General features: G+C 41.6%; 1 protein-coding gene across 1 annotated transcript; it reads left to right on the top strand.

Moving 5' to 3' along the window:
* Positions 1–8,274: 8,274 nt before the first annotated feature.
* On the top strand, positions 8,275–8,439 carry tunar (TCL1 upstream neural differentiation-associated RNA; the record flags this gene model as incomplete). Its single annotated transcript, XM_080012288.1, has 1 exon — positions 8,275–8,439. The coding sequence occupies exon 1, from the start codon at positions 8,293–8,295 to the stop codon at positions 8,437–8,439; it is 147 nt and encodes a 48-aa protein (XP_079868414.1). The 5' UTR covers positions 8,275–8,292.
* Between the last annotated feature and the right edge of the window lie 18,074 nt (positions 8,440–26,513).

The following is a 26,513-nucleotide window of genomic DNA, read 5'->3' as shown; positions in this document are numbered from 1 at the left end:
TAATACCCATATCTCTGCGACAGCAATTATTTTTCCAGTCAAAAGCCAATCTGACACTTTCCCTTCGCTGATAAGACGGTGATCATTGGTTCTAGAAAATGGGTCGAGCTTTCTCCTCGAATTTGGATATAATGCACTTTAAAACTGTGAAATCTGTCAACTGTCATCTGTCATTGTCAACTATTTGTCCATGCATACATACTGTATCTATCTTTCTATCCATCTATCTATCTATCTATCTATCTATCTATCTATCTATCTATCTATCTATCTATCTATCTATCTATCTATCTATCTATCTATCTATCTATCTATCTGTCTGTCTGTCTGTCTGTCTGTCTGTCTGTCTGTCTGTCTGTCTATCTATCTATCTGTCTATCTGTCTGTCTGTCTATCTATCCGTCTAGTAATATAATGTAATGTAATGTGAGCGAGAGGAATGCGGAGGGAGCGGATGTTTGCTTTAATTACATTATAAAACAATGCCAAAAGCGAGCTGCCCTGTCAGGCCCCGTTAGCATCTGGAGCCGTTTGACGCGTTCAGGATTATTCAAGTGGCAAAGGGTTTTACTCTCCACTGATCTGGAGATGTTCACTCCCGTTCGCTGCAGCAGGGGAGCCTCGACTTGCTTTGCACAGGTAGAACGTAGAACTCTCTCTCACTCTCTGTCTCCCTCTCTCTCTCTTTCTCTCTCTCCCTCTCTCGCTCTCTTATTTTCCTTTTTTGCTTTTTTATGTCTTGTTTTCCGTGAGTCAATAGTTTGCATATATATTTTATATACACAACCCGATCAGCCACAACATTAAAACCACAGACAGGTGAAGTAAATAACATTGATCATCTCGTTCCAATGGCACCTGTCAAGAGGTGGGATATATTAGGCAGCAAGTGAACAGTCAGTTCTTGAAGTTGATGTGTTGGAAACAGGAAAAATGGGCAAGAGTAAGGATCTGAGCCACTTTGACAAGGACCACATTGTGACGGCTAGACAACCGGGTCAGAGCATCTCCAAAAAAACAGGTCTTGTGGGGTGTTCCCAGTATGCAGTGGTTAGTACCTACCAAAAGTGATCCAAAGAATGACAATCGGTGAACCGGTGACAGGGTCATAGGCGCCCATGGGGCCATTGATGCGCGTGGGGAGTGAAGTCTAGCCTGTCTGGTCGTATCCCACAGAAGAACTACTGTAGCACAACTTGCTGAAAAAGTTCATGCTGCTATGATAGAAAGGTGTCAGAACACACAGTGCATCACAGCTTGCCTCGATGGGGCTGCGTAGCCGCAGACCGGTCAGAGTGTCCATGCTGACCCCTGTCCACCACTGAAAGCTCCTACAATGGGCAGGTGAGCGTCAAAACTGGACCATGGAGCAATGGAAGAAGGTGGCCTGGTCTGATGAATCACATTTTCTTCTACATCATGTGGATGGGCGGGGTTAGGGTCCAGTCCAGCATCTGTAGGATGTGCTGGAACAACAAGCCCGATCCATGGGGGCCCCACCACGTCAACTTCCAGGACTTAAAGGATCTGCTGCTGACGTCTTGGTGCCAGATACCACAGGACACCATCAGAGGTCTTGTGGAGTCCATGACTCCACGTGTCAGAGCTGTTTTGGCAGCACGAGGGGGAGCTACACAATATTAGTGGTTATAAGTGGTGGTTTTAATATTATGGCTGATCTGTGTATGTGACTCATTCTACATCATTTTGATTAATTTGGCCCTTGAGTGAAATGGTTCCTATAGATGAGCTTCAATAGACTTTTGTATGAACATGTAGTTGTTTACTATTCTATAGACAACAAATTGTACCAGTAATTGTTAGTTTATTAGTTAGTTGAAATGGTAATGTTCTTAAAGGTGCTCAACTAGACTTCTGTCCTCTGTCCTGACTAGCAATTGTTAGTTACGTTTCACAGTGTCATGTCTTTTATTAAAACATTACAAACCAAAAATCTACTCACTGAGGTAACAGGACAAACTCTTACCTTAAACTGGGCATAGAAAATCCTTAAATAATGACAAAATGCAATTCTGGAGCATTGTATACAGAGAGGTGCATTCCTCTACACCATTGCCATGAGATCAGTTTATCAAGTTGTCTATAAAAGGGTCAGAATTTGGCTTCTCGCACGTGTTGGAAATTGGCTATGTTCGAAAGGAAATGCGGCAGTTGAGCGAAAGAGCCTTACATACATTAAAAAGGGCTAACTGATTGGATAAGGAACGACATTCCTGGTTAGTTTAACATGAAGCAGTTATTTAAAAACTATATTAAAAGCAACTTCTACAGTCAAACAATCCTTTAAGTCAAAGGACATATTACAGTTAATCCCCTTACAGCCAACATGCAGTTCAAGCCCTGATTTGAAAGCAACGTCTACTGCCCTGACTCATAGAGGTGATGAGGTTCAAACTTATGGTGCTTATACTGCACTGGAACAACAACAACACAACAGGTCATTCCTTTCTGTCAGGTTTGTTTTGATATCATAAAATACGAGGCACGAGGGGGACCGACACAATATTAGTGGTTATTAGCGGTGGTTTTAATGATGTGGCTGATGAGTGTGTGCGTGTGTATTTGCATATAGAGTTATAATAATTTTGATAATGATGATCATTTTTCATCATATTGTGAAAAAATGTGATCGATCCTCTGGAAAATGGTCAGGGGTGACCTGGGCTAAAAGTCAATTTGACACTGATATGGTTAAATCAAAAACGTCCAGCCTTTAACCTCTGATGTCAGAGTGCATCATCGGCGGCGCTCTGACATCACTGAGCGGAGAGACACACCCGCTCCCCGGGCTGAAGTAGGCGCGGCTCAATAAGGCTTTAAGGAAGAGTTGTGTTCACGTCCTGCGTGTGGGTTTAATTTCCTTCAATTAAAGCAACTTGTGAGGGATTGTCCTTGGTGAAAGAGTCGGTGGAATCATCAAGGGTAAAGTTAAGATACCTGCTCTCAGAAGTGTTGCGACGGCTGGAATTGAGTTGTTGAGTGACAACCGGAATCAATAATGAGATAACTTAATCCTCTGCACCTGAGAATAGCTCAGAGTCAAAAGGAGTAATCAATGGGGATCAGTGTGGGTGGAGAAGTTGGAAGAAACCGCACACAGGAAACACTATAAAGCGCACGACCACTATATCAGTATTCTGTGCGGGTATCAACATTTAAAAATGCCATGCATCACATTATATAATCATCTTCTCATGGAATAATAGTTAGAGTTAACGTGACTCACTCTGCTCTAAATCATTATAACTGGGCGCGAGACGCAAGCGACGACGGCACAGCTGGTAAACAGGAAAAGGAAGTCATTATGGACGGATAATGAGGGTGGCAGCGGTGGTAAGATGTCAACACTGGACCGGACCAGCCGCTGGTAGTCGGGTCAAATACTCAAACGGGCGTCAGCTCTTCGGTGGTGAAGCCGCGCGTCGGCCGCACTGCCCCTACCAACCCGGTTCCGCTCCAGGATCCCGCGAGCGCCGCCCTCCTCCCGGTATCCCCCCCGACATCTCTGCAGACGTTGCTTTGCTCTTATCAGCGCGTGCGCTAGCGTGCGCCGTCGCACGGACGGGCTCCATTCAAAGCAGCCCTGTTTATTGCGTCGCCCCCATGAGGGGCAATCACACCCCATTGTTGCAGATAAATTCGAGAGCACGTCCGCCCATCACACACACACACACACAACGGAATGTCTTTGGAGTGGATCCACAATGGAATATTCTTTTGTCCGCGATGGAGCGTTACTTCAACCTTGAACGTATTCAACCTTGTTTATGACGCCAGTATGGACGCCGTATGGGGTGTTATCATGGCGTTATGGGACAAGGGCACTGTCTTTATAAGCCTTATCGTCGAGAGTGCCGAAATTACCATCTCATTACGGTTTCATTAAATCCTTAATGACATTCCTCTCATTTCTCTCATTTAAAAAATGCTGCTGCGTGGTAGCCCCTTTTTAAAATTGAATTGAATACAATGAATTATTTCTATCGTAGGATCAGCCACTTAATCTTCCAGATGGACCGATCAGAGCGCCTTGTTTTGTCGGACTGGCTCGATAACTTTCCACCCGGCCGGCTTCCTTCTGGGTTCCTTCCTTCAATCAGTCCCTTTATGAGACAGCGCCTCGACTTTTATGGATTCTTGGCAGGTTATCAGTTTTTCCAGGACGTTTTACTCCTGGCAACCCGATCCGACAGTGTAATCAAAAAAAGAAAAAAAAAAAAAAAAAAAAAAAAAAGGGGGAACCGTCACCGACAATGTTTAAATGTCACAGATGCTGTTTGTCACGATGCTGTCTGGGGAACCCGAACGCGGGACACACAGAGACTTGGGGCAGGAAGTGCTTGAACAGAGGACATCTACGGGACGAGCAAGTCAACGCAGGACCTGGGGGAAACAGAGAGGGGCACCAGAGAGAGAGAGAGAGAGAGAGAAACTTTGACTTTTAGGGTTCCTTTATTTGCAGAGAGAGAGAGAGAGAGAGGGAGGGGAGAGAGACAGAGACAGAGACACACAGAGAGGGAGAGAGAGAGAGAGAGAGAGAGACAGAACGCAGCGAGACAAACAGGGGAACAGGACCTGGAGGAAACAGAGAGAGCGAGAGAGAGAGGGGGAGAGAGGGGGGGGGGGAGAGAGAGAGAGCAAGAGGGAGAGAGAGAGAGTAAGAGAGAGAGAGAGAGATAGAATGCAGGGAGACAAACAGGGGAACAGGACCTGGAGGAAAGAGAGGGAGAGAGAGAGAGAGACAGAGAGAGAGGGAGAGAGAGAGAGAGAGAGCAAGAGGGAGAGAGAGAGAGTAAGAGAGAGAGAGAGAGATAGAACACAGGGAGACAAACAGGGGAACAGGACCTGGAGGAAACAGAGAGAGAGAGAGAGAGAGAGCGCACAGGGCAGATGGAACAAGAACAAGACTACATACATTCGGGAGATAAGTGTAACAACGGAGCAGAATAAACTCATAACAAACACAGAGCAAAATTCATGACACTGCGATGAACTATGATATGAAATGATCAGACTGGGGAAAAAAAGAGCAGAATAGATGTAGGCCTGCTATCATTGTTTTTTGTTTGATTCTGTTAAATAAAAGACCTTAGATAGAAACGCTTGAAGCACTTTGATGACATGAGATTCATTATGTGCAGATTCACAATCAGATAAATATGCATATGCGGTTTATATGCAATATGCAAAAGGGTAATTAGAGCGGTGATTCAAGTCCAATTCTGTTCAAAGCCAGAAACATCAGAGAACAGCAGCTTTTGTGTATTTGCCGCTTCTCATTCCAACGACACTTTGCTGAAAGGAAAAACGGCCCAGGTTGTAAAGGAGTCTATTTTTGGCGTGCATCGCTTTACAGGCTCTTACTGTTTTTTTTAAGTCAACGTATGAAATTCAGTGACAGGGGTTTAAATCCACGAGACAAATCAATAAACACACACACACACACACACAGACACACACACACACACGCACGCACACACGCACACGCGCTCACACGCACACACACACACACACACACACACACACACGCACGCACACACACACACACACACACACACACACACACACTTTAGATCACATACTGAATGCATGGTTACATACACACACACACACACATACACACACACACACACGCACGCACGCATGCACGCACGCATGTACACACACACACACGCACACACACACACGCACACACACACACACACACACACACACACACACACACACACATACACACACGCACACACACTTTAGATCACATACTGGATGCATGGTTACACATACACACACACACACACACAAAGTGTAGTGTGTACACTAGGGTTGGGTGCGATTGACAAAATCAAATTGCACGATATTTTTTGATGAATACCTCAATAATGGTAACTTGACGGTCATTTGGGGATATTTATTGGTGCTTTCATTAGATATTTATGCACAACAAACATCTGAGGAACAATGATTCAATATTTTTAGGTACTTTACTGTAATGCAACCTTAAAGACAATTTTTAACTATATCATGATATCACAATAACCAGAATCTCTGACGATATCTAGTCTAATGATCACAATATTGATGATACTGTGTATTGATTTATTAACATACACACAAAAGTGATTCCCATGCAGGGGCTTCAGTTCATCAGTGGATTTACTTTTTTCTTTGTTTTATTCGGTTTCTTCTCCTTTTTTTCCCGACGTGCACCCCCATGTTCGTCCCATGTGTCAATCAAGACCAACGTTGATGATCACGTCCTGTTTTCTCAAGCTGGTGGACGTGGATGGACGTGTGTGCAGTGCTATACTGTATATACAAATCTGTGTGTAATGTTACAGCTTCCCACCTATTATATATTTCATATTTTATATCTAGTTTATATTTGGTTGGCGACGTTAAAATGTGGCAGTAATTTGAATAAAGACTCAAAATGCTACATGGAGAATAGACAAAATACACAAAAATGTATGCAAAATACCTATACACTGTGTTTGAGTTATAGTATTGGAGGTAAAAGTTTGTTCTGAATATTGTATTTATATATAGTCACACCAATAAAGCCTTGTTGAATCTAACTTATATACTCGTACAATTATATAATATACAGATATTACGTGACTGTATTGTGTTTTCACACCAAAAAAAATCATATGCAGCAATATTGTGGCCTATTTGTCTATATATATATATATATATATATATATATATATATATATATATATAAATATTAGTGTCTCTGACTCTTTATTTAAACCATTATACACCTTGTGCGGGAGGGAGTATTTTGTGTCGGAATTTTACACTTCCACGGATATCATCGTCGTCCTTGGCCTGGGATTCTCTTCTATTTATAGACGGGATATTTCAAGGGAAGCACCCTGTGGTCAGTGCCTGATGGAGCTTGAGATGCACACACTCCAACCTCAACTATGTCAGAAGGACAACAACTCTTTTTAGGTCATTAACATTGGATCAACGCCTGATCAACACGTGAACACCAGACATGACATTTCGGCCCGAGGAGGCTTTGTTTGCCATGTTTAATATCATCACACGCATTTACATTTTCGCAAATTACTGTGACGCCGGCGTGACGCGGCGTTATGTCGTCTGACACCAGCAGGCATCCTTTTAGTATTTAAACACGGGAGGAGAAATATATTTTATTCAGGGACTGATGGAAAGTTATTTATTTTTGATGGAAAATCTTTTCCCATATCCTTAAATAAAATATAGGTCGAAGAAAGCTTGACGAAAAGTTATCCATGGTGTGTTTGTGTGTGTGTGTGTGTGTGTGTGTGCGTGTGGGGCGCAACAGCGCTACCACTGCTGTTGTGCATATTTACCATGTTTTACATGTGTGGTTTGGAGTGTGAGTGTGTGTGTATGTGTGTGTGTGTGCGTGTGTGTGCATTTGTTATTGTCACTACAGCACAAGCGTCGCAGATCAGAGCGTAGAGACACTTTAAATGCTATTTTATCATATACTACCGAATGAAAAACATCACCATTTACATCAAAATCTGTTTATTTGGGGATTTGATGTAATGTTTGGAATAAGCGCACGGTTATAACTGCTTCTGTGTGACATTAAGCCATGTTTTTAAACGTGCGCACACATACACACGCACGCACGCACACACGCACGCACACACGCACACACACACACACACACACACACACACATACACACACACACACACACACATGCGTGCTTCTTCCCACCCTGTGATTGTTTTCATTCTAATCAAAGCCATGCGAGTGGTGCGAAATCAGCAAAGCCGTTTCCTTGAGGGGTGAAACATCCTTTTATTTTTTAAATGAAATATTCCGCCCGAAAGATTCCTCGAATACAATGACTCACTGAATATAAATATTTTTTTCCACAGCCCACATCAGCGTGGTTTAGCCGCCGGATATCTAAACCACGAAGAGAAATTTACTTACTATTTAGAAACTGTTTCCCACTTCCACTTAATGTAATATTTTCTATAAGTGTATGCATTTGACTGCATTATTATAAGGTGATCAATAAGGAAAAAAACGGCTTAATGGGTTAATTATGCAAATGTATTGCCCGCTTTTAAGATTACTATTCCGGTTTATTTGTGTTTATATTGTGCTGCGCCACCAATTAACAACACAAGGAAACATCAGAGGGAAAAACAAACCGAGTGCGTTAATTATGGTGTGGATTATAATTCCTATCTCACCCTTATCTTCTCGTTCCAGATCGGTCTGAGACGAAAACTGCAGACTTTTCCTGGGAAAATGGTAAACACTGTCTACAGTGATGAGGAAAAGGGAATCCAAGACAAGGAAAGTAAGGAGGAGTCCATCTTGGCCATGCTGGGCATCATTGGGACCATTCTCAACCTGGTGGTCATCATCTTCGTCTACGTATACACCACCTTGTAGGACCCGGCCAGAGGACAGAAACAATTTTGTTTTTTTGTTTTTGTTCACCCCCGACGGTCTGACATTGCCGATGAGGCCACGGAGGAGCGTTTGAAATGTCAAACTTCCCCTTCGGAAGTTCCCCGGCGCCGTCGCCATATGGCGCACATCTTGCGGCGTCCAAAACAAAGCGTCGCGAGGCCGTCGGGGAGCGGCCCCGGGGATGGAACTACGCAGGGTTTAGAGGCGCTTTCGAGGGAGTCCCGGTGCGGCTTTCACCGCCGCGGCAAAAACAAGCAGGGAAGGAAGAGACGGCGTTCTCTTTTAAGTGAGATGTGGTCGAGGTTTCAGAACTCACTTCAGTAGGAAAATGAATGAGAATGGATCCTTCTGATTCTTCTGACTTTGGAAAAGCAATAAAAGACTTGGGAGGAAAGTTAGCGCAGAATTTGAGAAAAACTTGTTTTATTTTTCAAATTCATGATATAAAACATGACAGAAACATATGAATATTATTTATATACTGTATGTTACTTCCAATTGATGTGATATGGAAAAGTGTTATTAACCTTTGTTTTTTTTATATGGGTTTTTTTTTTTTTTCCAGGGTGGAATGAATATTTTTGGGAGGAATCTTTTTATTGAGCTCTTCCACAGAAACCCAGAATGAACTCATGCTATTATAATAGTAAAACTGACAAACACACAAGGACAGTTTTTGTTGTTGTTGTTGTGATTCTATAGTCAAAAAAAAAAAAGTTTTCCTTAAAGTTGTACTTTGACAAAAAAAAAAAGTGCTGAGATGTTGCCAGTATATTTGTGTGAAGGATGATCAGATGTAAGTAACATGGAGTAATATGTGGTGATTTCTTTTTGTGGAATATACAATTTGGTGAGAAGATAATTCATAACCTTTATTCAAATTCAAATTCAAATAGTTTAATTATCTCGGAATAGTTGTGATTTACATAATAATAATAACCATTATCATGCAAATAAGTTGTGTCTAGCAGCAACATGTCATTTTGGAAAGGGGGAGCGGCAAGGAAAGGACGTGTGAGTGCATCCCTTTGTGAGAGGGAAAGGTTTTGGCATTTGGAGACGTGGACACAATAGCAGCTCTTCCTAATAAGGGGCATGTTCTAAAATGAAATAAGGAAGAAAAAAAGACAGCATTGTGGAAAGATGAGGTCGTGGACGCAAAATACTCAAGTAGGAGGTTTCTATTTATTCTACCACAATCCGCATGACTGTATCGACGTGCATTTACGAGCAAGACATATTATTGTTATTATTATTATTATTATTATTATTATTATTATTATTATTATTATTTCATTTGTTCACTTGTCTTAATGTAAATATATTTAGTGTGCTTGACAATTTGGGATAGATTGCAGTTTTTCAACCCTGCATTTCACTTAGAGCAAAGTAGGCTTTTGATATGTCAACACTTTGTCTTGTGCATAGCGACTGTCTGCCTTAAAAGTTGAGGAAATGGGAATTTCCAAATATGAACAAGATTATCAGGTTAAATCGACTTAATGAAAGGTACACAGCGCGGTTATATTTCTACTTTTTATTTTTTATTTTTTTTAGGGCCATTAAAAAACCTATCCTGCAAAACTCTAAAACCGCTGCGAGAAACTTTCCGGGTTTGAGATCCCGAGCGCTGCAGAGCGGCAGGGTCTGAAACTGGGACTCCAACTCAGACTCAGGCACGAGTTACGTTTTTCCACTTCCTGTGCAGTCCTCTCAATTTGACGGGAGGAAAAAAACAGAATCAGAAATTCAGTTTCTAAAAACTTTTTGTGGTCCACTGTAGGATTTCCGGTGTCCTCCGCCCATGAGGAAAGCCCCAAAAAGACAAGAGGAAATGTTATTTGGTCTGGAGCTGAATATCTAAGACGACTTGTTTATACATGACGTTACCTCGAGGAAACGTGTCTTTTTGTGTTTTTTTTCAAATACTCAAAATATTCGGAAATAGTGAAATTAAAGGGAAGCCGACTCTCTATCGGCCCCCCGATGGCACCGATTTGCACCAATAGCTCTGTTGGCCTGTTGGTGAAAGGCAAAGCGGGAACAGCGTCGGGAAAGGAGAGCGGCGTGCGCTCAGACGTGTAAAAATACGATTATTCCTGCGTGTGTCGACAACCTCATGATTTCAGAAAGTGCCTGAGATCGCGGCGTCTCGACTCCACCTTCCAGAGATCGGTTAAGGAGAGAAGCGAGATCCACCCTTTTGGGACGGCCGTCGCCCCGCTCCGCCCGGGGGCGGCGGCGAGGAGCTCCGCCAGGGAAGCGTCACGATCTGCTCCTCCGACGCCGCCGTTTTTTTTTTCGACAGATTTTCTCGCGCGAGGCGTTGTCTGTAAAGTTGGTGTTCTCCAAGGTGAAGTGCTCCTAACCCTTTTACGAAAATGAACAGTAAAAGCAAGCTTAGCAAGCACAGTCTTTTTGCGAATGTATTGATATTTTTGACGTGAAGCTTTCTCCCTGTTATCCGTATTGTTTGGACGATCATCCCCTCGAGCTATTCCTGTATTTGAACTTTGTGTGTATGCTCCGATCTATTCTGTCCGGGTGAGGTGTTTGGAAAGTCCTCGGTACACTGCTCCCTGATTTTACCCTTTTTCGGTTGTTTTTTTTTCTTCTTCTCTTCCTTACTATGATATGGATTTTTTTTCCAGCCTGCTGTTTTTGTTAAAAAAAAAAGAAAAAGAAAAAAAAAAGATCCAAATAAATGCATTTTGAAAAGAAAAAAGCCACATGTCACTTAGATATGCAGATTATCTCCTATCGTCCAGGTACAAAAAGTGATGACATAACCGACAAAATCCACTGAAACATAATTAAATCAAAATAAAAATGGAGGCCCCCTAACGAAAATAAGGAGCGTTTTTCAGCGCCCAGTAAAAACCTCCACCTGAAGATGGAGCGACGCCCGAGAGAGCACTCTGAGCCATAACACGTTCAAGTCTGACAGCGGAATGGAGATGACCCAAGAGACGAGAAACGAGAAGAGAAAAAACAGAAAAAGGCTGTCTTTCCGAGCCCACGAGCGTCACATCCTTCACGACATCTTTCCCAAATCAATCTGGGAAGACGGGGTGGGGAGGAGCACAAAGCCGACGGAGACAAAGGCGTGCGTAATCGAATAATCCTAAACATATTTATTTTTAGTCCATGGCCCCCTCTCTGCCGGTATCATCTGGGTCATATGCTGTATGTGTCATGATCATTTTACGATCCGCCGAGGGATGCTCTGTGACCGGGAGCGGGCCGGAACAATCCCGTTGTTCAAATGGATCCGAGAACAGCAACACTCTTCTCAACACAATTTTAAAGTTTTATTTTTTTTAAATTTTATTTTATTTTTTTGGTTGAATACATCGGATTAGGCAACAAACCAAGTAAACAACATTGTTTTTGAAGAACCACAGCTGCCTAAATCCACACGAGCCCAGGAGCCTGCTCTGAGCTGTTGTTTCACCTGGATCCGGAAGCCATCCAGGAGACACCGCCTCGAATCATTCTGCATGTGAAGCCCAGCGATGGTGTGTTTTTATTTTTGAAAAATTGTTTATTTTTTTCGGTGAACAATGCGCAGAAGATTGCGGCGCGCCCCACGGGCGAACAATTCAGTCGAGCAGACTGTCCACGCGGACGTTCCGTCTCTATTCAGCGGAGCTCGCGTCGCTTTATTTTGATGGTTTCACAAAGCAACCTTAGAGCTGATGAATCTATCTGCCACGCGCACCACGCCAAATCAACTCCTTTTTTCGGGTGGTGTTCAGCATAAAAAAGCATTTATATGTCAAGAAAGCAAGAACACATCTCTACTATCTTACTATATTTCAAGGGTATATATAATACACAAAAAAAAATTAAAGAAAGAAATATATTAAAAGAAAATATATATATATTTATTTATATATAAATATCAATATATTCCTATATCTTTTTAGTTTTTAAGATTTTATACTATCGTCATTTAATTGAAAAACCACCTAAACGCAATATTATTTGTCGTCATGATTTATTCTCACTTCCGTGGAAACATAATATGCAGGTCAAACAGTGGCCCTGGCACCCTCTCCCATAATAATTCAGCCACCAAACAGCACTGTCATAGTTTGGCACTTAAATAATCTCCCGAAAGTGAGCGGAGCCAGGGAGCTAATCACATCCCGCTTCTCCTGCCGGGACCCGCCGCGGTTCAAAGCTCGTCGCGCGCCGGGATTCCGGTGTCTGTTACCACCTGCGGTAATGATGTCTCTCATGCTGCGCGGCGCGACGGCGTCACACTCGCGTTGAAAGGAAGGGTACGCTGTCTCACAGGCTGCAGCCCAACAGCCAGTGCTGACTCGCGCGGTTGTTATTTTGCGGTCAATGCTCGATTCGCTGCTTTGTCCAAACAAAACATCGCCAGATACTGCACACGCTTCAAACTGTGACTGAGTTTGGAAAATAATACGCCCGACCGTCTCATGTCGTGTTTGGACTCTGGATGAGGTATGGACACCTCATGGGCGCGGCGTCCGAATCCCTGCATCCCGACCGCAAAGCATGAAATTCGAGAAGGTGACATCGCGCATCTAGGGAATTCATCAAAATCTTTTCAGGAAAAATTCCCTAGAACCCGAAAAATTCCTGCAACTGCAAAAGTCCTTTGGCCCCCGCGTGCGGGCGTGCGGAGGTACATGCGGGAGATTCCCCTCCTGCGTGCGCATATGTTTCCATGACAACGGTCCTTCTTCTGCCGCGCATATTTTCTTCACCCACAGGAGACCCGTCGGACAAGATCGTGGCATGAACAGTGGAACGTTTTTAAAAAAAATCTAGTTTTGATGTATGCTGTGAGTTTTTAAAAAACGTGGGATGAGTCTGAGCAGCTGAAAAACAAAAACGTCCCCGTGATAATACGACGGGTGAAGATAGTAAGTGTGCGGCGCTGACGGTGCACTTAATAGACCAGGCGTGGTTGAGACGTGTGTCCTCCATCAACGCGGCCACCAAACGCTCTGAATTGATGAAAACAGCACGCGGCAAGAGTCACACCGTCTTCGTAGAGGCGACGGTGCTCAACGAGACAGATTAGGGAAAAATGACTGGTACAACCAAGTGGAAACCCACGCGTGTATCGTGAACGTGTGGATGTCCGGCCACGCCCTCACACATTAAAAGGCGCGAATCGGAGCTCTGTGCCGGCACCGTGCGTAGAAGCTGCTCACCAGGTCAGAGTTCACCCCGGCGCATCGGCGCAGATACTCCCCCGGACCCCTCCGGCGGCCGCACCCGCCCGTCCTCAATTATGAGATGTCGGAGGATTTCCCCCAATAGACGTGACCCATATAGATTTCCTGTCACAAAGAGCGCACACATCCCAGCCACCTTATGTCTGCTCCCTTCACATCCATTCATGTGCAGAAACAAAATCCGGTGATCGAAGAAAAAAAAAACCCAAAAAAACAAAAAAAAACAGGAACGAGGCGGAAAGCCATAACAAATCCTGATATGAATGTAAAATCAGGAGAGGAAAAAAGTGTTTCGGCTTGTGCTCGACTGGCGGAGATTACCCATCTGCGTTTCACGGGAAAATGATTCGGGTCGCGTTGTGTCGGAGATCGACCTGTCAGGCCTGTAAAAGCAGCCTAAAAGTTTGGTGTGAAAAAAAAAAAAAAGTCGGGGAACCTTGGCGAACACTCTGCAGAAGCAGGGAGGATAAGCCGTGAATGGTAAGTACAGTGCAGACGGGGTTTCGACAGCTTGGATGGGTGTGGAGCAGGAAGCTTCTCGATTGTGCAGCGTGTGGTGTAATGAATGGGGGACAAATCGCTTTTTACGCAGTTTGTCGATTTGTCCCCCATTACTTGCACGGAAATGCCTTTTGATTATTTTTTTTTTTTACCCTGAATTCTACTGACTATATTGTTCTGCATTTGACCAATAAACTAACTTCAACCTTGCATGCACACACACACACACACACACACACACACACACACGCGCACACACGCGCACACACACACACACACACAGATACACACAGACACACACGCACACGACAGTGATTATATGGAGAGGCTTCAAAGCTTTTTGATTTGCATTTAGAAGCCGAGTCAAGGATGTTCACCTTACTGAACAAACACACTTTGTAGTTGCATTTGCCTTAGCCATTAGGTCATTAAAAGTAGAGCGTGCTGAATATAAAATCAATTAAACGCTGCCGCGACATTTAACATTTATTATTTAACATTTTTGTCTGCCCTGGGAGCCGGCGTGATTAAAAGGCAACCCTTGTCAACTTTCTGCAAAACTTTTCCCCCTTTAATCCGGCAGGATCTGCCTAAATGCTGCGCTAGCCGACCGGAACGTCTTAAGTTGGGAAGACTTTGGGAGACGACGGGGCTCACAGTGGGACAAGGGTTGGCTTTTATTTATAAGAGGAAATAAAAATTCGCTAACAGTGCGTAATGCATTCATATCGACTGATTGTAATTAATAATCGCTGTATCCTCAGTAAAATCTGCTTGAATAAAAATGAATGAAGTCATGGTAATGAAATGTGGTTTCTATGTGATTATAAAAAGCGGGACACACAGAAAGGAAATACATTGTTTCCAGGATTCGCTGCGTGCAAGAAGGGGGAAAGGCAGGCTCGCGGTGGAGGAGGAGGGATCTCAGCAAGATGTTTTTTAATGGCTGAAGGAGAAGCTGAGGGGTTGAGCTGAGCTGTCTGGACCCCTCAGCAAAACAGTATCTGTCACTGGTGTCGAAAAACAAAGACCGCTGAGCTGATCGATAGGGTGCAGACCACGGGGCTCCTGCAGACTGGACCATTAGGCGTCTGCTCCAGAAGCACATACCGTGGAAAGAAACGTCTGCGCAGTGGAGAAAAAAGTGGATTTGGCTTCTGTTTTGTTTGCCCCTGGAACTTGTAATCGGACCTGCTTGACATGCGGGTCCTGATCACCCTGTCCGGGGTTATTTTACCATAATGAACAGCGACTGCACAGTCTCACATATTATATAACATATGTCATACTATAAGCCTACTTACTGAATACAATAATACTGAGACAGAATATTTATGAGAAATGAATTTACAAGTAGTATGCATACATTTATAACTAGTGGCTATTTTATAACTAGTATGACTAGTATTATAGCTAGTATGCCTAGTTTTATAATTAGTATGTGTAGTTTTATAACTTGTATGACTAGTTTTATAAAGGATGCCTGGTTTTATAACGAGTACGACTGGCTTTATCATTTGTATGACAAGTTTTATAATTTGTATGGGTAGTTTTATATCTAGCATGATTTGTTTTATAATTTGTCTGCCTACTTGTAGAACTTTTTTAACTCGTATGACTAGTTTTATAATTAGTTTGGCTAGTTGCATAACTACTATGACTAGTTGTATAATAAGTATGCCTAGGTGTATAACTCGTGTGACTTCTTTTATAACTAGACGGGTTTTATACCTAATGCCTAGTTTCATAGCTAGTATGACGAGTTTTGCAATTAACTAGTGTGACTAGTTGAATATGTGTGGTCATTACTTAGCAGCGGTACACAGAACACAGGCAGGGAGAGGTGGTTTCCGTGACGTGTCATTATTAACAGTCACTACTCAGAGATAACTGACCACGGACGGCCGCTGACCAATCAGGGCGGAGTATTCCACGTCGCCGCGTAATAAAGATGCAGTTATCCTCCAAGTGACATCAGCGGTGGATGGTTTCATCAGCTTTTCACTGATCGGACCCCGGAGGAGGGTGGGGGACGGGGGGGACGGGGGGGGTGGGTGGATGGCTCTCTAGGCCAGATGATTAGGCGGCGAGGCAGAAATATGGTTTAGTCAAAAAAAAAAAAAAAAGAAAAAGACGCCGCGGACCCGACTCTGTAGTGTTCAGCGGCCGAAACACCCGAGTGCACTTCAATCAGCGCCCGCGCCGCCGATCCAGTTCTGCCGCTCGAAGCCCGCCGCTCGTGGATCGGGGCCGCGCGTCGTGTTTGCATGATTCATGGCGCGGTTAAAATGCCAGGCGGTGGAAACTAACACGCGGCGCAAACTAACATGTGATATGTGAGACCACGTGTGATGTATGAGACACTACAGAACACAGAAACGCGCGTGGACGCTCTCAAATGGGCTGTACAGGATGTTCTCATTGGATTCGAGACAGCGTGTTTAAATCATGGTGTGTGTGTGTGTGTGTGTGCGTGTATACTATACATCATACAAAAACAAAAGTTGTGGAGCGGAAATAGACGAAAACTTTTAATCAGAATCGTAAAGCGGTCGCCGTTGTGTTGCTGACTTTTTAATATAGATAAAAAAAATGAAGGAATGTATGTGTTTGTTTTGTTTGGCTTGTTTTCCTGCCTTATCGATACAGATGCCTATGAAAATTCATGTGCACGCTCCCGGCCTGTAGTTCGACCCAACCGTGCATAGGGTTACAAGCCCATGGTAAAAAAAAACAAAAAACAACAACCCCAAAACAACCCCAAACAAAACAAAGCAAATAAAATGATATATATTGTGTGGCCGTGCAACAACACGTACAGCACGCCTCTTTCCCCGATCCAATAAAGGCGGGAGGCCTTTTATTAGCAGATAGGAGAACGCTCCCCCCTTCAAATGTGATTTCTCCTCAGCGACCCAGCCAGGACGGAGTAATGAGGTGAACACCAAAAGGGCTTCTGTCCGCACGACGCACGAATGCTGTTGTTTTTTCGGGAAAAAGCTCTCCCGCAGCGGCTCAAGGGAGAATCCACAGCGGCTCGAGAGAGAGAGAACACGATGTCATTCCGAAGCAGGGCTGCAATGTTACGGCCAAAATAATAACCGCGATTACTTTAGTCAATATTGGGATCGCGATTATTTATCGCGATCATTAATCTAATAATTAATAAATTTGAGGGGAGTATATATCTGCAGGCAGAGACAAAATCAGACGGAAAACAAGGGCAGGTTGCGCTCAGCTGAAAGGCCAATCGGCGATCAGGCCGCTATATTTAATGAGTGCAGAAGTTCCCTCATTATTGTTGATCAAAAACTCCTTCCACAATACTAAGCCACCCGTCTGGATGAAACCCGAACGACTTCATGTTTGAACTGCCCCGAATACCAATCGTACTCGGGTTGTCTGTGGGTTTGCCATTGTGTGCCGCCATTTTGGTGCGGGCCCCGTCGTTGACCAATCACTAGACTGCAATGCTATCATGTGACCTGTGCGAGCCGTCATTTGTGCGTGTTTTTACTAAATTATTTCGCAATAATGGATCAAACTTGGACGACGGCATGCCGGAAGGGCCCCGAATACACATTTTATTCATCTTATCTGTGAGTACAGCAGATCCATGAGATCCACGCACCACTGACGTCGGTTTTTCATTAACAGAAACAATTGGGCTGACGTCCCTTCGGGGCTTGACCCCTAACAACAATAATAATAATAATGATAATAATAATAATACTAATAAGAAGAAGAAGAAGAAGAAGAATAATACGTTTAGATTTTTATTATGAATATTACTGTTATAATAATAATAATAATAACAACAATAATAATAATAATAATAACAACATAATAATTTGATTATTATTATTATTATTATTATTATTATTATTAATAATAATAATAATAATAATAATAATAATAATAATAATAATAATAATAATAATAATAATAATCATTATTATTATTATTATTATTATAAAAATTATTACGTTACGTCAGAAGTGGCTTCTTTCCTGTTTGTTTGTGGGTAAATGTTCATGATGAAGTGATGAAATCACGAAGTGCATAGAAATGTATGTTAAAAAAATGTTTTCTGCTCCCAAAAATGAAAATCCCAATTTATTAAGAACTGTTTTGAGCTTTGGAAAAGTGATATATCCAATTATATTTTGTGATTTGAAAATGATTATCAGTGCCATACACACCAGGCAGAATATCACAACTTATTGTGTCTTTCTATTCATAAATTCTTCACATAAACATAGTAAACAATGTATGAACAGGGCTCCTCCGTCGTTTTTATTGGGAATCCATTTAAAAATTCTCCAACCAACAGGAAAAACTGTTGTCCGCTGCTGGCATCTAGTGGAGGAGGAAGGTCACGGGTTCGTTTGACATGTTTTACTTCTCTAAATATACAAAAGCACACCAGAGCAATGGAATATAAACCTGATAGTTATTCACGAGATGATAACAAATCTGCAGAATAGCTCGAGGTTTCTGCATCCAAACACGTCGAGATTTCAATACATTTTGTATTGTTATTTTCTGAAATGTTCTGTTTACAACCTAGACACCGTACCTTACCCCACAGTCAAAAATGACATGAAAAATACTCTGTTGTCATAAATGAATGAGATTAATTTGCTAAAAGCGCATCCAAGGACTTCTTCTCATTCAACTACATTATTTTACATTGTAAAGTGAACTCTCATATAAGAATATAAACGATAGGCCTATAAATATATATTTTTAGGCCTATATTTAATGTTTTGTTGTAGGTTTATTGTACATTACCAATTTTTTTCCTCATCTTAGGTTTTCTTTTGGGTTCATCGCTAGCTTGATTTAATTAGTTATTGTACAAGAGCGACTTCTTCTCACTTCATATTATTATTATTTTTTTACATATTCTTTGCTCATTTTTGTGTTGTTTTTTTAGATTTTGTATTTTCATTCCAAAGAGTTTTTCAAATTTGCAGTCATCAAAGACCTACCAGCTCCATCATTAGAAAGATGTATGCAGATCTACATTATAATAGTATTTGATACTAGCAGTGTTAAAGACAGCATTTACATGATAACTTACTGTATAAGAACTTTGTGACTTTTGTTTATTCTTGTATTATGTATTTACATTATTTTATTTATTTATCGATCTATTTCCTGTTCTTGAGTATGTAAATTGTATGTATGTATGTATCTATGTATGTATGTGTGTATGTATGTGTATAATGTACATGTGTATGTATGTATGTATGTATGTATGTATGTATGTATGTATGTATGTATGTATGTATGTATGTATGTATGTATCTATGTATGTATGTGTGTATGTATGTGTATAATGTACATGTGTATGTATGTATGTATGTATGTATGTATGTATGTATGTATGTATGTATGTATGTATGTATCTATGTATGTATGTGTGTATGTATGTGTATAATGTACATGTGTATGTATGTATGTATGTATGTATGTATGTATGTATGTATGTATGTATGTATGTATGTATGTATGTATGTATGTATGTGTGTACTGGTATGTGTGTATGCTTGTGTATAATGTACATGTGTATGTATGTATGTATGTATGTATGTATGTATGTATGTATGTATGTATGTATGTATGTATGTATGTATGTATGTATGTATGTATGTATGTATGTATGTATGTCTATAATGTACATGTGTATGTATGTATGTATGTATGTATGTATGTATGTATGTATGTATGTATGTTTGTATGTATGTATGTATGTATGTATGTATGTATGTATGTATGTATGTATGTATCTATGTATGTATGTGTGTATGTATGTGTATAATGTACATGTGTATGTATGTATGTATGTATGTATGTATGTATGTATGTATGTATGTATGTATGTATGTATGTATGTATGCATGAATGAGTGTGTATGTATGTACTGTATACTGTATATGTACTGTATGTGTGCACTGCATGTGTATATTGTACATGTGTATGTCTTTATGTGTGTATGAACTGTATGTATGTACTGTATGTACGTACTGTATGTATGTATGTATGCATGTATGTATGTATGTATGTGTGTATGTATGTATGTATGTATGTATGTATGTATGTATGTATGTATGTATGTATGTACTGTATGTATCTTGAAATATAATCAATAAAAATCTTCAGAAATGTTATTTTTTATATATATTTGTGGCAGTTCCGTTCACCACACGCCACCCAAGTGACGTTTCCAGGGCCCTCCGGCACAGAGACACAGACGACGATTGGTTGTTGACACCAGTTTATTGCAGAGAGGAGGCTCGGTGGAATGAGCCAGGAGCAGATAGAACATGTCATGACAGGGCTCCTATCCTGAGTGAGTGTGAAGATGGGGGTTTAAACCTGTTGCTCGTTGGCCCAACCAATGAGCAACAGGTATGCAGCCACCCTGACCCAATCACCTAGATCAGGTATGGCTGCTCCAACCATCCCATCTCCACACCACAATATAAAAAATATTATATATATTATTTTTGCATTACTGTGTGAATCCATTTCATATCTGAAGCCTGAAGCATCTTTTTTTTTTGTTGAGAAATTCATTATAGATTGTGACAAATTTACATTTTATTTGTGTCCCATAATATTCACTCAACCCTGTTACCTGAAAACATTAACCCGTATGAAATATTTGGAATAGTCCATAAGTCACATGTTCAAGAAGTTGCATCGTCTGAATTCTGTCTGAAGTTCTCTCATCCTTTTTTCCCGTGTATTTTCACTGATAATGTGATATTGACCGAGGAGGTCTATCTCAAAACACAACCCGGTTTCCAAAATATTTGCTCGAAAGTAGCTTATTTATTTGGGTTAAACTACATTTTTAGTAAATAATGAGAATGTCCTTATTGTTCAGCACCAATGCAAGTAAGCCACACTTTGAATATCAAAGACCAACCTTCAACACTTACTTCAACACTGTTACTATTCTACGCCATTTTCAGGAAAGACACCTTGTAAACATTCTTTGGATATTAAATTGATAACAAATACATTTTCGAAATGGTTAAATGCACGTTTTCCTCGATTTCGATGTTGAAAAATTAATAAAATAAAAAGTTTTGTTTGAAATGTTACACGGGCTGAATGGGAACCCTAATTGTAGAGCCACTAAAAATAAACTGGAGGGAATGGATTACAAGAATGAGGCAGATCAAGATAAAAAAAAAAAAACAAAAACAAACAAAAGCAAAAACAACCAAGCAGGATGAGACAGCGTGGCCTTGTAACAAAATGCGCCGAACAGGGGACGAGGCATTTGAGTGTGTTACTTTAAAATGTCTGTTGGTCTGACTCCACTGACAGAAGCAGAGCAGACAATGACTCCATTAGCCCGGATCCGAGATGTGTCACCTTCTGGGGATGAACGCCTAATGTATCGAGCCTTACCGCAGCACTGAATAATTCATCGCCATTAATAACAGCCGTCACAGGACCTTAATTCACTCCAGAAAACTGGTATTTGTAGCGCGGTCAGTGTTGCTGTTGTGCTTTGTTGCGATTCAAACTCGCGCGTGACCCTCTATAGCTCTGCAGACGAGAGAAGGGGAAAAAAATCCGAAACTTGTTTTTTAACTCGACAAATTGAGATTCCAGACACTCGCCGTGAGCAAATAATTGATACTCCCAGGACACTTGCACAAATAGGTTTATTTAATAAATAGGTCACACACACAACTGCACGAACGCACGTAAATATATTTTATAGTGGGAACTCTTGTATGCGCTTAATTAGACATTTCCCAAATAATTTTATGATTGTTTTTGAGTGCTTTTCAAGTGCTTACATTTCAAGGTGAACTAGCTTCAGCCTCTATTATATTATGATAACAAGAAAAAAAAAAACATATATATATAAATATATTTATATAAATATATACGTAGAAAATATATATATATATATATATATATATATATATATATATATATATATATATATATATATGTACACAGACAGTATAAACTATAGCTAGATATATGGATTTACACACCTTGTATACCTTATGTGTAGTTTATACCATACAGTTTATTATCCAAAACAAAAACAAAAAATAATAATAAGTGAGAATTTGAAAACAGTGAGTCCAACCAAAATGAACATTCCCCCAACTCCTGACAACGGCTAATAATCCCAAACAAGGTGAAAAATACGTTTTGACATTCCAGTGGCATCATCACTAACTCCAGTAACTTCAGTCGGAATGTGACATTGGTTTTCACTCGGTGTTCCACAGCATTGTTTCTGCATAAACCCCACGCCTCGCTACCAAGAGAGTGGGGTGCTACAAAGGAATAATACAGTGCTGGTGTGTGTATGTGTGTGTGTGTGTGTGAGAGAGAATCTATGGCAGTTAGACTTGCCACACGCCACGTGTGCCATTTTCAGGGCCCTCTGACACAAAGACACAGGCAGGGATGTTGCAAACACACCAGTTTATTGTAGAGACTGGCAAGACGAAACAAGCCGGGAGCAGATGGACACATGCCATGAAAGAGGCTGTCTTCCTGCGTGTGCGGGGATGGGTGATTTACCTGTTGCTCGTTGATTGCTCTGTTGGGCAACAGGCGTACAGCCGCCCTGATGCCAGGCCCAATTACCTAGACCCGAAAAAAGGTGTGGCTGCTTAACCCACACCACCACGCCACCCGTGTTTGAGCATTTGAGTCCATGTGTGTGTGTGCGTGTATGTAAGTGTGTGTGTGTGTGTGTGTGTGTGTGTGTGTCTGTGTGTGTGGGACAGACAAGGTTGGTAACCTTTTCAGTGAGCTCTCCTTTAATAAACACTGACAGCCTTTTAGAGACCACTTACCATTCATCTGGTCGAGCAGATTAGCCCCTACAGCAGAACCAGGCACTGATTGAATCATTGTCCTGCCAGCGTAGTGCCAGCAAAATAACACAAAATCAATATTTCAGTGGTGAGGATTCTTTTTTTTTTTTTGGTGGAATTCTGGCAACGACATGCAGAACCCGTCCGTGGAAAACGAACATGAAATTGAAAAGAACATGAAATTAAGATGGTTCAGGTGTACTTTTCTTTGCCCTTAAACAATAGGGAGAGTACACATTGGTTTTACACGAGTCACCCACGATCACCCTAACACAACACACACACACACACACACACACACACACACACACACACACACACACACACACACATTTATACAAACACACACACATGCACGCACACACACACGGGACAGGTTTCCTGAGCGTGCTCGGCCACATTCATTTGGTGACATGTTTTATGCACCAGTGCAGCAAACACGAGAAGTGCATACCGGAAACAGGGCTGCAGGGATAAAAGCAAGAGTACCAGGATGGGGCACGCAATCACATGGTTCATCCGCTGCAGCCTCTCACCCACCCCTTGCCTCATGTTCATCATATTAAATATGAAGCAATTACACAGCCTTACACAAGACACACACACTGCTCCTCAATCTCGCATTCGAAGTCAGGGGGAAAAAAAAAAAAATCCTTTTTCTTTTCCATGTTTCCCTCTCTCTCTCTCACCCTCTGGGAAAAAAAACTTCACCGGCAACTCTCATGGAGGAGCGGAGTCACCGCCACTCGCCTGCGCCGTCCACAGAGAGCGGCACATGCTGATAGAAGGACGAGGGATAAATTGATGACGCTACATTTGGATGAATAAATTAGCGGGTGACCAGAATACATTTGCATCTAGATGAGATTACAAGCCCGGAATATATATGTATATAAATATATATATACAGATATACTGTATATATACGGGGCCCGTGCTCCCTCCTTCTGAAACAAAGTCATTGCGGTTGCATCATAATTCTTTAAGCTCCAGTCGCAGTGACATCCGGAACAATGGTCCAAACAGTGATTGATGTGATAAACTGCAATCACATTCTGTCCCCCAGAGGATCAAAACAGAGGACGGAACGGTGCGTCTGAATGCCAGCCGCACATTAGAGAGGTTGAGCTCACATTACGGCTCCCGGCAGACGCCCCGCACAGCCGACAAATGTTACAGCGTTCCCACTGTTTAAGGCATTCTTAATTGCGGCCTGAATGGCAGCGGCCACGCCCCGCTGGTAACAGCAGAACCAAGCCTCGTGCAACACAACACCGTCCACTGTCCACTGTACCAAAAGGGTCGCGTGACGTCCCAACCATTAAAATACACAATTTAGAGGTAGAGTCATAAAGAGGTAATCGAACAGGATTTAGTTTGTAATTCCAATGCACCGCCAAGTGCACACAATTAAACAATATATTAATAGGGATAGATAGAAAGATAGATAGAAAGATAGATAGATAGAAAAATAGATAGATAGATAGATAGATAGATAGATAGATAGATAGATAGATAGATAGATAGATAGATAGATAGATAGATAGATAGATAGATAGATAGATAGAAAGATAGATAGATAGAAAAATAGATAGATAGATAGATAGATAGATAGATAGATAGATAGATAGATAGATAGACGGCTTCAGCGCCTTGGACAGAGGCTCTTTCAGCACCACTGTGCTGGACAGCCTGAAAGCACATGTTGGGAGGCTGGAGCCACCCAACAATAATCACCTGCCAACCAATCACTACTGTGTGCAGCTGTTGGCAACAGCTGCACATCAGGGTTAGTCAGAGACCTTTTAAAAGGAGAACAAACACGGATTGGGGGTAAGTTCATGCTGGAGGTATTCGATCCGCTCATTTCTGTTATACAGAAGTGGAGTAGGAAAAAAAATGGCCTGTGACCGCCTGGGAAAACTTCACCCAACTCAGCTGGAGCACTCGACCAGCGACCCCTGCACTGTTTGTTCATTTTGTCTGCGTCATCTCTCAGGTACGGCAGGTAAGACCGCTGTATTTCGGGGGAATAAGTAATCTGGTCTTTATAAAGAGAAAAGACAAGTTATCAGTACCTGTCTAATAATGATATTATTGGCCAATCATCTAACCTGTTTAAAAAGTAGGACAATTAACTGAATTTGTATTATAATTATTGATATTTAGGGAAATACATGAATCAAATAAAAAACAAATAACTCTATAAAAGCTCATATTTCTAAATTTCTTCTCAATCAAACAAATATTCCCTTGTATGTTTCCCTTCGTTTCACCATGGAATATTTTGGGCACATTAGTTTACCCTTTTACTATGTTTCAATGTTAAACCAATGCATACTGTTTTGGCCAGAAATGACTAGTGCTATAAAGTCGCCTCAGAATTGTGGGAAATGCATATTCAACCTTTTCAAAAAGTTATTATTTCAAATGATCATCATGTTAAATCATGATCTTAACCAGGTATTTCAGGGTTTTTTTGATATTCCCTTGATATTACACACAACATGCACATGTAATGTGCATGTTGTTTTATTTGCTGGTATGTTTTTAGTTTCTTACACATGTAATGCTTGTCGTGCATTTGATGAGGAGCAGATTTTCCATAATAACATTCATTATGACGAGCTGCCCCAGCGGCCTCGACATGATGATGACAAATGTAACTCACGCCAAAACGTCGTATTAATAATTGAATTTAATTTGTTTTCTTTAATAACAAGACAGCACATTTTAATGAATATATAAAGCACCATGATGCACCAGGTTTGTTTTGTCCGGAACAAACCCTCTCCACTCACTGACTATGAACAGTTCAAAGGCAGATTTGACGTCACAAAGTCGCGTAACTGCAAATCTGGCCATATTTTGGTAGGCCACATTATTTTGGTCGGCCCTGGGACCATCCTGATGATGTTGTCAACTGACTTGATGTTGTCAAGTCTTCCCTGACTCGCAGGGTAGGTTTGCGACCGTGCTCTGTTTCCATCCCATCAGCATCGCCTCTCCTTTTTCGTCCTGTGTATTTTCTTCTTCTTCATCAGAGGATGATTCATTGTTCTCCGAATTGTGCTCGACGTTGTCCTCGGTTTCGGACACTTCCTCCTCTATCACTGTCTGAGATTAGAGCGGGGGCTTCATTGATTGAGAATCTTCTGCCCATGTTCCTCTTCTAGCATTTGCTCTGAGTGACTGTGAGTAAATGGTGAGTGGGACCTTTTTTATGTCAGTGTGTTGCCCCTCTCAGATAGCGGACAGAGTCAGTTTCCACAACGTAGATCTTCACCTCTCTCATGTTATGACTATGAGGAGTTGTGAGCTTTTTGACAATATTTTTAGTACCTTTAGCTCAAATAAAAGGGCATGATCTTTTTTTAGAGAGAGAGAGAGAGAGAGAAGAAGAGAGAAGAGGAGAGAGAGAGAGGAGAGAGAAGAGAGAGAGAGAGAGAGAGAGAGAGAG

Source organism: Zeus faber (genome assembly GCF_960531495.2).
Source record: "Zeus faber genome assembly, chromosome: 13".
Taxonomy (NCBI): Eukaryota; Metazoa; Chordata; class Actinopteri; order Zeiformes; family Zeidae; genus Zeus; species Zeus faber.
Note: the sequence above shows the minus strand (reverse complement) of the source record. Positions and strands in the feature narration are given on the sequence as shown.